We start from the raw sequence: 13,240 nt of genomic DNA on the forward strand, positions 1-13,240 counted from the left end.
AATTAATTAATTTATTTATTTTATCATTATTTTTTCTTATCCTAAAAAGTGGAATTTTGCCTAAAGCCTTTTTTTGTCCCCCACTGTGGAGCAAAGAGGAATAAATGAAAATTATGGCTGTCCCTCCATCCGTCCATCCATTTGTCTATCTCTCTATCCGTCATTCCGTCCATCACTCCGTCCGTGCATGTTGTGAGCATGAAAACTTGAAAAATAAGTGAAATACCAACTTCATCTTGGTGTGAGGCTACATTTAGGCGTAAAAACAGTTCATTACGAAAACTGGGTTGCCACATTAAAATCCAAGATTGCTGCCGCTATGTTACCCTTATGAATTGGCTAATTTATATAATAATAATTCAACATGCTGACGTCCATTTTTGTGTGTAGCTGCATCTAGGTATAATAAAAACCTTCTTGCCTTCCATGATGCAAAGTCATCAGTAATGTCATCATATGAAATCTGCTCAGCAGTTGTATGATTGATACTAACGTAGTAAACGGCTAACTAAGAAAAGAAAACAAACTACATATATCTAAAAAAAAGTTAAATCTGGTCCTCTGGACATTCAAAATCAGTCCAGAGGACCAGATTTAACTTTTTTAGATTTTTCTACCTGGATTATTGAGCATGCATCAGAAACTACATATATGTCCAATTAGTGAAATACTCCAAAAAGGAGACAAATCAGCACCTCTTCCAGTTAAATGCTATTTAACACGGTCTAAGCCATATCACAAAACCATTCATTTAGTAGCCTAATATTACTTCTCCATATAGTAGTTTAGTTTTTGAATTCCAATCTTCAAAATTATAATGTTTTCTGCTGAAAGCCAACTATGTCGTCCTTAGCAGCTAAACGAAAACACCAGCTAGCATCTTGTTATTAATTAATAGTAAGCTTATCTTGCAACAGGCTATAGCCTTGAAAACATAACCCCTTCCATGCTCCAAGAGAAGACACAGCTGCTTACCTTTATCTAAATTTAACAATTTATTTTGTTATTTAACAAGTTAGCTACCGTACTTTTGGGAAAGTATCTGATTTGCTCAGAGTCAAATGTGAATTGTGTAATTAATGAACACAAAGTCAATGAATCAATGCATAGGACTTTAGGGTAAAGTTATTGCTTGGTCTAATTATAATAGGCAAAGTAAAAAGTGATACAAATACCACTTCAAGATGTACAGGTATGTGATTCTGTAGTAAGCGCTAATAGAGTTACGTAGTGTTTTGTTTAACATACGATCTGATAACTGTGATTAATTACTGAACTTCCTGTTTTTTTTCTGTACTATAAACCCTAATATTCAAATACACATATCTTCCTCCTTATTTCACACAATTCTACCCTTATTTTGCTGTTTCTTTCACACTCCATGTTCACATGTTTTTTTATACTGAAGAACAAAAGATTTCGCAAAGCAGGTTTTTATTTTTTATAGCGTAGAGTCATTATACACCCTTTGTTTCCACTCCCTGTCTTAGGCGTCATCCTACCTGTATTCCTTAGAGGGAGAAAAAAATGCTGTGTGGATAGATAATTCTGGAAACTAACAATGTGACATTTCATCTGCACACACACACACAGACACACACACACACACAAACGCAGACATACACCTAGACCCTGAACATATAAAATATGCTTTTTCAGCAAAGTACTGCCCATATTTATTAGCCACTTAGAACGCTGTGTTGAAATGAATCATAGTGAACTGCTTACACATTATCCTGCCACTTGCAGAGTAAAATAGACCAAAAGTATTAAAACATTTCAGGTGAAAGACATTCCAGCACAAAAGATAGCAGAGTATATTTCTGCATGTGTACCTTTGTATCACCCCACCCTGTAAACTTAGACTTTTGTTGTCTTCGTGCATTTTTGGATGTGCATTTATGTTGTGCGCTTGTTTTTCCCAACGCTAACGCAGAGAACAGAACAGTAAATTACGTATACATGTCTACATAATGCACTAAACCCCTTTTTCATGGCATCCTACAAAATAACAATGTTCTCTTTCACAAACATAAATCCTCTGTGCATGCATATACAAGTTGTGTGCAAGTGTGTGTGTGTGTGTGTGTGGGGGGGGGGGGTCCATGTGCAGACTACAAACAAAAGTAGAGGAGGTAAAAAGTTACAGTGGTGATTATAGTATTTATGGTTTCATGTTTTTGCACATTTCCCTCTGAGATGGATCATTGGATTACCTGACAGTTTTGGCAGAGAAAAGCTAATGTTACCATTGGCGTGTACGGAGAAAAGGGTTGGACTGATGAAGACGGAAAAGAAAATGGGGGGACGAATGAAGGAGAACAAAAGCGAAAATGGCAGAAAGAGGATAACAAAAGAAAAAAAAACGCAGTGAAGAAAGATATGAAGACGAGAGAGGCTAATCCTTCAAGCAGCTTCTCTACACTGCTTAGCTTGGTCCCCCCCCCCCCCCCCCTTCCTCGTCCTCTCAATATTATCAACAAGGAGTTCAATGAGCTTTTTACACTGAGACTTTATTTAATATCAAAAATGTGCCTGGATGTCAAATGTGCTCTCCTTTTCTAAAAAGATAATAATAAGACATGCATTTTCTTGTCATTTTTATCCCCCAGTTCACTCAATTACATGATTCTGCTTCTTCTTTTATGTTTGTTCCTCCTCTTCCGTGCTTTTTCCTGAATCGCAGAATGGTGCAACGTAAGAAATACGCTTTCACTTGAAACAAAAAGGGACCCAGGTCAGTGTCTCGTGGACCCCCTGTCACGCCGCATTGTCTTTTCACAATGCCAGCGTAATTACATATTCATGGTGACACAAATAAGACTCTTTTGCCCCAGCACACAAACAGGACACAACGCCAAGACACCCGAGGCCCATCTGCCAGTCGTGTGTCTGCCCTCGAGGAATTCCACTTCCAATACCGTGCACACAAACCTAAAAATGTGCTGTGCTTGTGTCTGTTTGTGTTTCAGGAGTGACACCTGCTCCGTGAAGAAGCTCAAAAAGTTGATCAAAGTAGACAGCTGTGATCATACTGTGGGAGGGGGAAAAACTTCTCAAAATGTGCAGCCTGTCTAAGATTGAGAGCCATGAGAAAACAAAACAAAAAAAAAATCTCAGAGACACAGCAGACGGGAGCTTTGGCTCAAGTCCAAAAGACGTGTCAAAGAGACATGGGAGGGGGCCGAGGATTAAGTTGAAGTAGCAGAAGTTGTGGTTTCCACACATGGGGGAGACAAAAAAAAAGTGCCTCTTCTAATCACAGGTCTCTGATAAGCGCAGCTTGTTGTTTTTGAAGCAAATAAACCAGCTCGAGCTATTTACTACAGGTTTTACAACATCAAATAAAAGAAATATATAGGCCATGAAAAGCCAATAAGCACCCGGCAGTGGACAGAGGCGAGGCCCTGAAACAAAGATACGGGGTGAGACGTCAGCGGAGAGCAGCTGGCACAGAGGGGAGCTTCATTTTTCTACCTGTCTCCGTTCTTTCTTTCCTTCTCATTCAGTTCATCTATCTGCAATGATCTGTGTGTGGGGGGGTCTCTATGTGTGCGCAAACACCCTCCTTTTCATTGACTGATGAGTTTCAGTGACCAAGCACATGCAAACAATAACAAAATGTCCTGCTGATTGTGGGTCCTGTTCAGAAGGACAACAATATGTCTTCTGTTCTGACTGCGAAGCAGCAGCGTAACTCTGAGCAGACAGCAAAAGAGGAAGAACATAATTATTTTAAAAATCATTATTAAATGTAAAAAAGCAGATGGAGAAGACAAAAACAGGACAAACAACATGGGGAACTGCACCACGGTTAAATTGGAACGGGTAACAAAATTGAAGAACTGAACTGATGGATACTAGTTTAAAAATCTGCAACCTGGCACTCGGTGACAACGAGTCACCAAGTTCATTACAACAGAGGCACAAAACGCATAGATTTATTTTCAACAAAGTTCAGTCAGTTCATCTGGACGGTTTCTTTTTTTTTTTTTTTTGGTTAAGATGTTTCGTCCTTCATCCAAAGGACTTCATCAGTCTGAGGAGCCACAACAAATTCAGTCCCACAAGCAGCAAACCTACATAGTAGACCAACCAGTTTACTGGTGATAAGATGGTTTCTAGGGCCCGCCCTCTCCCCCATCGACTCCTCTGAGGCAGCCATAGCCAAAGTGGTTCAAAACGTCAAAGTTCATGTTCAATAATCCAAGTAGAAAATCCAACAAAGTTCAGTCAGGTCATCTGGAGAGTTTCTTGAGTTTTCAGCATGAGCTGAGCATGAACTTTGATGTTTTGAACCACTTTGGCTATGGCTGCCTCAGAGGAGTCGATGGGGGAGAGGGCAGGTCCCAGAAACCATCTTATCACCAGCAAAATGGTTGGTCCACTATGTGGGTTTGCTGCTTGTGGGACTGAGTTTGTTGTGGCTCCTTGGACAAATGAAGTCCTATGGATGAAGGACAAAACGTCTCAACAACAAAAAAAAGAAACCATCCAGATGACCTGACTGAACTTTGATGGATTTTCTACCTGGATTATTGAGCATGAACTTTAATCATAGATTTATTTATTTTTATTTTTATTTACAGCCTGAAGCAACAATCACATTACAGCAGTTTTGAGAAATTTCTTTATAGTTTATGCTTAACGTGCAATACAGAAAATATTTTGTGTTCAATGGTTATTTTTTATATAATCTTTATGACGTTCTAGTCATTTCATTACAGTATTCTATAAGTGAATGTGCTTATACTTCGGTGGAGCATTACACTCCTTATGGTAAAGTTAAAATACTTAAATAGGCTCATATTTTTTTCACAACAGGACTGCAAGGGACCGGTGGGAATCATATAGTAGGCCATTGATTGGGAACAAATGCTGTTTTCTCACCGTCTCCTCCCCACACACACAGAGAAAGATGCACACAGCTGAACTCAAACAACAACCAAAAAAGGGCTGGAAATGAGAACACCAAACGAGGCCTTTGGTTTCACAGGCCATGAAAAATTCATAATTTCTGATCTTTACATGAAACTCTAGAAGGTATTACACCCAGCAGCAGGAAAAGCTGGGAATCAGTTTCAGAGCGTTTAATCGTCTTTTTGCTTTCTTGTTCCTAGCTGTCGTTTGTAGAAAAACAGGCACACTCCCAGACGAACATGCACGAGTTGGACAGGGACACGTTCTTTTGTTGGATCCTGGGTTTTCCCCCTGCAAAAAAATAGCAGCAAATGACGGGACACAGTTTTTTTTTTTTTTTTTTGAAAACCATGCTTCATCATGGGATTTCATCTCCTCAAAATGAAAACATGCCCGCAAAATTTTCTGCCACTACATAAACAACACAAGTTGAAACTCTTGCTTCTTGAAATGGGTTTTACTCTGCTCGCTGTGTGTTTAAGTAAACCACACAGAAAACGTGCACTGCTGCAGGCGGTCCGGCCGAGAATTTTCATAGTCAAACATGAACTGTACCCAGTGAATGGATGAACGAGGCTACGGTTATTGAGTGTGTTGTGATATCCATTCTGCTAAAAGAAGACAGAACTAAAAAACAGATATACACAAGTAAAAAGGGCAGGTGAAGAAATGTCTCATAACTGGTTACACTTGAAGGGAGACATTTTGAAAGGTGTGGATGAATAAGCAAGCTTTAAAAAAAAGGGGGGCAGAGGGGTGAGGGAAATCTGCCATCTCTAGTCTACTGCTAGCAGCAGGAGGGTCCCCTATAAGAAAGAACCCCAGACAGTGAAAGGCTTCCTTTCACACACTCCTATGAACACACACCATACACACCAAGCACGCTCACACGCAACACAAAATATAGACAAAATGCAGCATTGTTTTATGCATCTTGCTGTGCATGTGCATGTGCATGTGCGTGTGCGTGTAGCAGGCAGTCAGCTTGTCAACTCCTAGCGGAGTGATCAAAGCTAGTATAAACCACCCAGAGAGTTCCCTTCTTCATTCATTCACTCCGTAACCCTCTCCTTCTCAGATAGAGAAACACATTTACCACATAAAACCTGCTCTACCAATTGCACTCTGCTGACTGGATCCAGTCACAGTGTCCAACACAGTTCCCGTAATTCACAACTGTCCCCTGACAAGCGCTGAACCCTGGATGGAGGCACTACACCATGGGACAGGATACGAGCATAATAGGATTCAGAATGGGAGCTCTGGCAGCATCATCACGCTGGATGCGTGCACAAACGCACAAAGCGCTGCAACAAACACCGTGTGTGCTCCGCTTGAGATCTGCTATTGTGCCAAGTGCACAGACACACACAAATACATACTCCACAGGAGTTCACTGAAACGACCCCCGAACTGTTAAATTTGTGAACAAAAACCTTCGAACAAGCACTTTTAGCACAACAGTGCACCGACACACTGCAGCTCCAGCTGTACAGTCTCACAAGCATCATAGTCCACATGCAGTTCCACCTAAAACCACATTTGTGCAGCAAAATAATAAGAAATACTAAAAAGTTTAACACTAGATTCATTGTTCTGTTGAAAAACAATAACAACGTCAGTGTTATTACCAGTTTTATTTGGACTTGAAAAGCTGCAGTAACAACAAATTTTAGCTACCGAGTTGTAAAATGAATGAGTCACACAACTGCTTTCACACATTTTTCACAATCACATATAAACACGTTTTACATTAGCTTGGCAAACACACGGTAGTTCTATGAAAAATGCTGCTGATGGATGGAAAAAGTTACAAACTGTTACTTTTATAAAGCTAAATAGCATACTGAGGGAATTTTGGGATGCATTTTTCTGAGGCTGGTTGCACACACACAAAAACATACATATCACTCGTTTTGAAACTGTTTCGATGTAGACGCTCACCAGCACGCAACCATACACGGAACTATAACTGGACAGTTACACGTGAGTTTGTCATAAAACTCTCATCAAGTTTAAAAAAAAAATTGTAAAAAAACATTTAAAAATGGCGTTGGGACAAGTTGAAGAAAATATTTATGCACAGTAGTCCCTCATTTATCACTGGGTTTAGGGAACCACGCCCCCCGTGATAAAAAAACCACATAGTAGGGATACAGTAGTCCAAGTTCCACTCCCAATCTCCCTCATTCCATGTAAATAAACAATTTTAATTTAAATTCTGTAATATTTAAACAATAAATAATAAACAATCATGCATTGTTTATTAAAATATTACAGCATTTAAATTTAAATTGTAGAGAAAAGAAGCGCAGCAGGACAGCAAAGGGTTAACCCTTCATGCAGCACAGAACAGAAATGTACTTATCGATCAATTACACTGTAACAACTGAACATAGAAGTTCTAAAATAATTTAAAAAAAAAACTTTTAACACATTTATATTTTGTGATTATGATGATTTTATGATGTGACAATTTGAATTTTAAGTTGGAAAACAAAAGTTGATCTTCGCATCTGGACTGCAAAGGGTTAACGCTTCATGAAGCTGCTTCAGCTGCAGGAGAAACGTGGGGGTGGCAGAGAGAGTAGGGAGCTTCTCCCTGCACCTGTGGGCTGCACACAGGTGCTAAGTCATTTTAAATAATTTATTTTAAATAAACAATCCATGCTGCTCGTGTGGCTCATCCATCAATCAGCCAATTGTGTCATATCCACTCTTACTTTGAAAAACCATGAAAGAGCGAGTCTGCAAAAGTCGAACCACAAAGTAGTGAGGGACTACTATATTACTAGAGTATTAACTTCAGCTGCAGAAAGAATCATTTTTGACGCGCAAATATGTACCATAATTTAAATAAAGTTTGCAAAAAGTAATGTCAAGCAATAAGAAACAAGTCTGAGTGAACTCTTAACGACCTTAGCTGATCAACACTCCACATGTTAAGCTGCCACTGTGTTTGCACTCATGGCTTCACTGAGTCCAACAGTGAAAACTGTCTGATACAAAAGTGACATGTTTGATACGAGCAGCATGGCATTTGCTTGAAACACGTTTTTTTTTTTTTTTTGAGATATTGAAAATGTGAACATAATCAGGGTTCATTTCTGCAAGGATTATCATAAAGCCTTCCTGTCGGGGATCTTTCCTAAAACTTGAAATTGAGAAATCAGTGACAAACGTCTAATGGACTTTGGATAAAAGGAGCTATGCCTTTAAATGAAAAAAGCCCAACATGCCACACACATATGAGCATATAACACAACAACAAACCCATACTAATGATTTTAAACAAGTGGCATTAGCAGCGCTCCATCATTTGCTATCAAAAATAAAACAGCTTAACAAATGGCATTTCAATGGACCCAACAGTGCAAACTGACATCAGTGGATCTAAACAATCCTCTGGTCAATACAGGTGCACTTTCAGTGAGTGCAGAAGTATATCTGCCATCTGCCAATGAACAGTTCAGCGACAACTCGTTTTCTATAGCACTGCAAAAACAGGACAAGTGCATGAATGTTCCTAATTGCATCACTTAAAGAGTTTTTAAAAAGTCTATCTAGGAAAATGACTGGGATTGAAGGCTGTGTGCAACAAAAGTGCACTTAGTTTCGATTTGAAAAGAATTTCTGATGGAGAGACCCCATGTTTCATCATTAAACGTTAATCCACAGCAGCTCTAGCATAATTTTGACTAACACCAGCATCCTGAGCATCATTAATTTTGACCCTGAAAACCGACTCAGCTATTAAACTCTCCAAACCACATATTTCGCAGTAAAGTGGAGGCAGGAACTGGCCATAAGATGCTCAATAATGCATGAGTGGCAACAAATAACATTAATTTGGTTGGAGCAAATATTTGTGTTCCTCAATCAACATCAGCTCTGAACTGGGAACTGTCTTTTAGTCTGACGCATCAAAAAGAGCAACCATTTGCACAAAACAACCCACTTCCAATGGTTATGTGTGTGTGTGTGTGTATGTGTGTGTGTGAGGGAGAGAAGCAAGTGACTCCCTGTTCACAATAAAACAACACCGGAGACATGAGTGAAGTTGTTTGGGACAGCGCAGACACAAACACAGCAGCAGTGGAGGAGAAAACAGAGAAATTTAAACCTTTGTAAACAAAAAAATACATTTTTTTTCCAGGAGTTTATCTTCAGCCATGGACCCAGTAAAAATCCCAATTATCAGATTTCTCTTCGGAGACCAAATTAAGTTGCATGTCTAGTGCGAGGATGCTATTTATCAGAGGTGGAGGAAGCCTTCCTCAAAATGTGTCCCTAATTTGCACAGTTTATCGATTGAACAGAGTTAGCCAATAAAAAAAAAGCAGTTATAATGAATATTGGAGGTTAGTTGCTGAAATGTTGTTCCCTGGGGCAAAAAGAGAAAGGTAACAGCAGCTTCATGTCCAATTACTTTCCAAATTCAGTACAAAAGCCCTCGGCCAATTTGTAATGTCGATACCAATTTATATACAACATCCTAGAGTTTTCTACACAAATTACTGTGTTTTTCTTTCACGAGGTCTTCAACTGTCTGGAATATAACTTGTTATGGAGTTAGATTAGACTAGAAGAACAGCTCAACAACAGAGGGCTGTGATAAGGTCGAGCTGTATGGAGCAAGTGTAGTGAATTAAACAGCTTGTTAAAACAAAAGACACTTCGACCAATATTTCATTTTGATCAACAAGACACTTTTCACTGTGAGAAGGTCAGGGAGAGTGTGAAAGGGCATTTGATTAAAGAAGCCAGTTTGCCAGCTAGGCTTTAAAACACCTGAACAGGATGAGTGCATGCACACCCCAGCTGTGGCGGGTGAAATATCACTTCAATATGCCCCTTATGTTTCACTTGGGGCTCAGAGTGGACACAGCCAGTAAGTTGTGTCTTTTACAACAGTGAGGTTGTCAGTGTGTTAAACTGCAGACTTTATTTTTTTATTTTATTTTTTTTAGATCTGTAAGTGCCTGTAGAGGCTTGGGATCAGTTTTCTAATTGCAGCAAGTGGAGCGTCGTGTGGATCCTGCAAAGTGCTGCTGTAACATCACACCGTGATACAGAGTTTGTGCTTGATGCATCTGCAAACTGGATGCTTGTTCATTTAATGGACCAGGTCTGGATGCTATAGAGGCAAAAGAAGCAGCGCGTGCACTTCAACTGAAGTCAGGTTCTCCCTTATTTACGGAGATTTGACAGTAAAACACGCATGCTTCGTTTTTGCACCATTTTTAAAATAAATTTGATATGTTTTGGAAAATAGTTTGTATCTTTTTTTTTTTTAGCTTTTTTTTCTTCAAGCAACAAAAAAAAGGGCGCATGGATGTAACACATCAAAGATTTAGATGAACTCTCAAATGGAAACATCTAATAACTGCTTCCTCCTCTGCACGAGACAACTGACATGCTGCCCCACAAATCAGTCTCGTGCTCACTTTTCGTGCAGCACAAAGCTTTCAGGTCCAGCCTGTCTTACCTTGAGCGACTCCCGGGTGCGCGAGCACCAAGAGGAGCAGGATTCCCGGCGCCGCGTGCATTCTCACCAGGCTAGAAGCACCGCGCGCCACTCCGCTTCTCAGTCCACTTTTACCCATGCCAGGCACGGCGCGCTCACACGCGCAAAACTCCTCCGCCCGCGGTGGTGGTGCTGGTGGGGGGGAAATAAGAGACCCCCACACTTCTGCGCCTCCAGTACAAAGATCTGCTGATGGAGTCCAAAAGGAGCGGAGGTGAAGGTGTATAAAATAATGATGACCCCCCCTCCAGAGTTCCGTGCGCGTCCGTGACTCAAAGCGCTGCGTCCAGAGGTGGTCCCTCCACTGTCAGCGGCTCTGCTGCCTCACTGCTCTCCTCCTCTCCTCTCCTCCTCTCTCCGCCGACTCCGTTAACGCAGAGAGAGAGAAATGCCACCGCCCTCTGGTTACTCCAAGTTTCTGCCTCCTCTACCCCCGGTCCTGTTTCAGCACTTTACACAAATCGGAGGATAAAAACGAACTGAGATGGTTCGTTTAGTCTTCCCTGATCTAATGATGGCGAGGAATTCCCTCCCACTCCCGCTCCAGTGCCATCAACTGCTTTAAAATGTATTATCCACTGGAAATAAACGTATTTAACTTCAAAAACGTTTGTGTTTTTTTTTTTAATGGAAGTATTTATAACTGACTTGTATGTTGGTGCCATTTGATCTCCTGCGCCTCTTTCTGTGAAAGCTTTCAATGAGAACCAAAGTGTTTCCCGACAGTTCAGTGCCTGATGTCTGCCCCCTCACGGCCACGCATCTGCAGAGGACCAAACCTGCAGTGAAATGTCAACAGTGGAGTTTTCTCTTTGTGCAAAACGTCAAATGGAAACTGTAATAAAAAATGAAACGAGCAACAAGAAGCAGCTCATGGTTGAAAGGGAGTTCCTCTCTAGACACAAGCACAATAATGCTCAGCAATTTGTCAATGGAGACTGATAAGAAGAAGATGTGATCTGTCCTGCTAAATCAAAAGTATTTTAGAAGAAAAACACTTAATGTGCTATTGTCTATATTTTCATATTTACATTTTGCTTTGAGACATCGGCAAGTGTAGCTCATGAATAACTGAGCAGAGTATGTAATTGTAAAATTTTCTCTAAACATAATTTAAGGTTTTGAATGTCACTTTTATACAAGTTTATTTGGTTTGGTTCCCCTCCTTTAAATAATTAATTCAACCTTTATTTATACAAGTTAATCCCATTGAGCCTCGGGGACTCTTTTACAAGATAGACATGAAATATTATTATTATTATTATTATATTATTATTATTATTATATATCCGAAATTTTCATCTTAGGTGCATGTCCACTGTGAGAGACATAATCTAAAAAAATAAAAAATCTGGAACTCACAATGTATAATTTTTAAATAATTTATTTGTGTGTTACTGCTGCAAAGAAGTATTTGAACACCTGTGAAAATCAATGTTAATATTTGGTACTGTAGCATTTGTTTGCAGTTACAGAGGTCAAAGGTTTCCTGTAGTTGTTCATCAGGTCTTCTCACACTGCAGCAGAGATTTTGGTCCATTCCTCCACAGATCTTCTCTAGATCAGCCAGGTTTCTGGGCTGTCGCTGAGAAACACGGAGTTTGAGCTCCCTCCAAAGATTTTCTATAGGGTTTAGGTCTGGAGACTGGCTAGGCCACTCCAGAACCTTGATATGCTTCTTACGGAGCCACTCCTTGGTTCTCCTGGCTGTGTGCTTCGGGTCATTGTCATGTTGGAAGACCCAGCCACGACCCATCTTCAGTGCTCTAAGTGAGGGAAGGAGGTTGTTCCCCAACATGGCTCCAGTCATCCTCTCCTTAATACAGTGCAGTCGTCCTGTCCCATGTGCAAAAAAAAAAAAAAAAATACAAAGCATGATGCTTCCACCCTCATGCTTCACAGTAGGGATGGTGTTTTTGTGATGGTACTCATCATTCTTCGTCCTCCAAACACAGCGAGTGGAATTAAGACCAAAAAGTTCTATTTTGGTCTCATCTGACCACATAACTTTCTCCCTTGACTCCTCTGGATCATCCAAATGGTCATGGACAAACTTAAGACAGGCCTGGACGTGTGCTGATTTAAGCAGGGGAAACTTCCGTGCCATGCGTGATTTTAAACCATCACGTCTTAGTGTATTACCCACAGTAACCTTGGAACCAGTGGTGCCAGCTCTCTTCAGGTCATTGACCAGCTCCTCCCGCGTAGTTCTGGGCTGATTCCTCACCTTTCTTAGGATCATTGATACACCACGAGGTGAGATCTTGCATGAAGCCCCAGTCCGAGGGAGATTGACAGTCATGTTTAGCTTCTTCCATTTTCTAATAATTGCTCCAACACTTGATCTTTTATCACCAAGCTGCTTGGCAATTGCCCCGTAGCTCTTTCCAGCCTTGTGGAGGTCTACAGTTTTGGCTCTGGTGTTTTTGGACAGCTCTTTGGTCTTAGCCATGTTAGTAGTTGGAGTATTACTGATTGTGTGAGGTGGACAGGTGTCTTTATGCAGCTAACCACCTCAAACAGGTGCTTCTGATCTAGAATAATAAGTGGAGTGGAGGTGGACTTTTTGGATGTGGACTAACAGGTCTTTGAGGGCCAGAATTGTTGCTGATTGACAGGTGTTCAAATACCTATTTGCAGCAGTAACACACAAATAAATTATTTTAAAAAATCATACATTGTGATTTCTGGATTTTTTTTCATTTTTAGATTATGTCTCTCACAGTGGACATGCACCTAAGATGAAATAAAATTTCAGACCCCTCCATGATTTATTTATTTATACATTTATTA

General features: G+C 40.3%; 1 protein-coding gene across 1 annotated transcript in view; it reads right to left on the bottom strand.

Annotated features, from left to right (window-relative positions):
- The window catches only part of LOC119413062 (netrin receptor UNC5C), a 190,030-nt gene extending 179,561 nt beyond the window's left edge, over positions 1-10,469 (bottom strand). Inside the window, exon 1 of the mRNA XM_037680074.1 lies at positions 10,409-10,469. Within this exon, the coding sequence (XP_037536002.1) occupies positions 10,409-10,469 (61 nt within the window). The remainder of the gene's footprint in view (positions 1-10,408) is intronic.
- Positions 10,470-13,240: the final 2,771 nt, after the last annotated feature.

Source organism: Nematolebias whitei, chromosome 8, assembly GCF_014905685.2.
Source record: "Nematolebias whitei isolate Nwh7 chromosome 8, NemWhi1, whole genome shotgun sequence".
NCBI classification, from domain to species: Eukaryota; Metazoa; Chordata; class Actinopteri; order Cyprinodontiformes; family Rivulidae; genus Nematolebias; species Nematolebias whitei.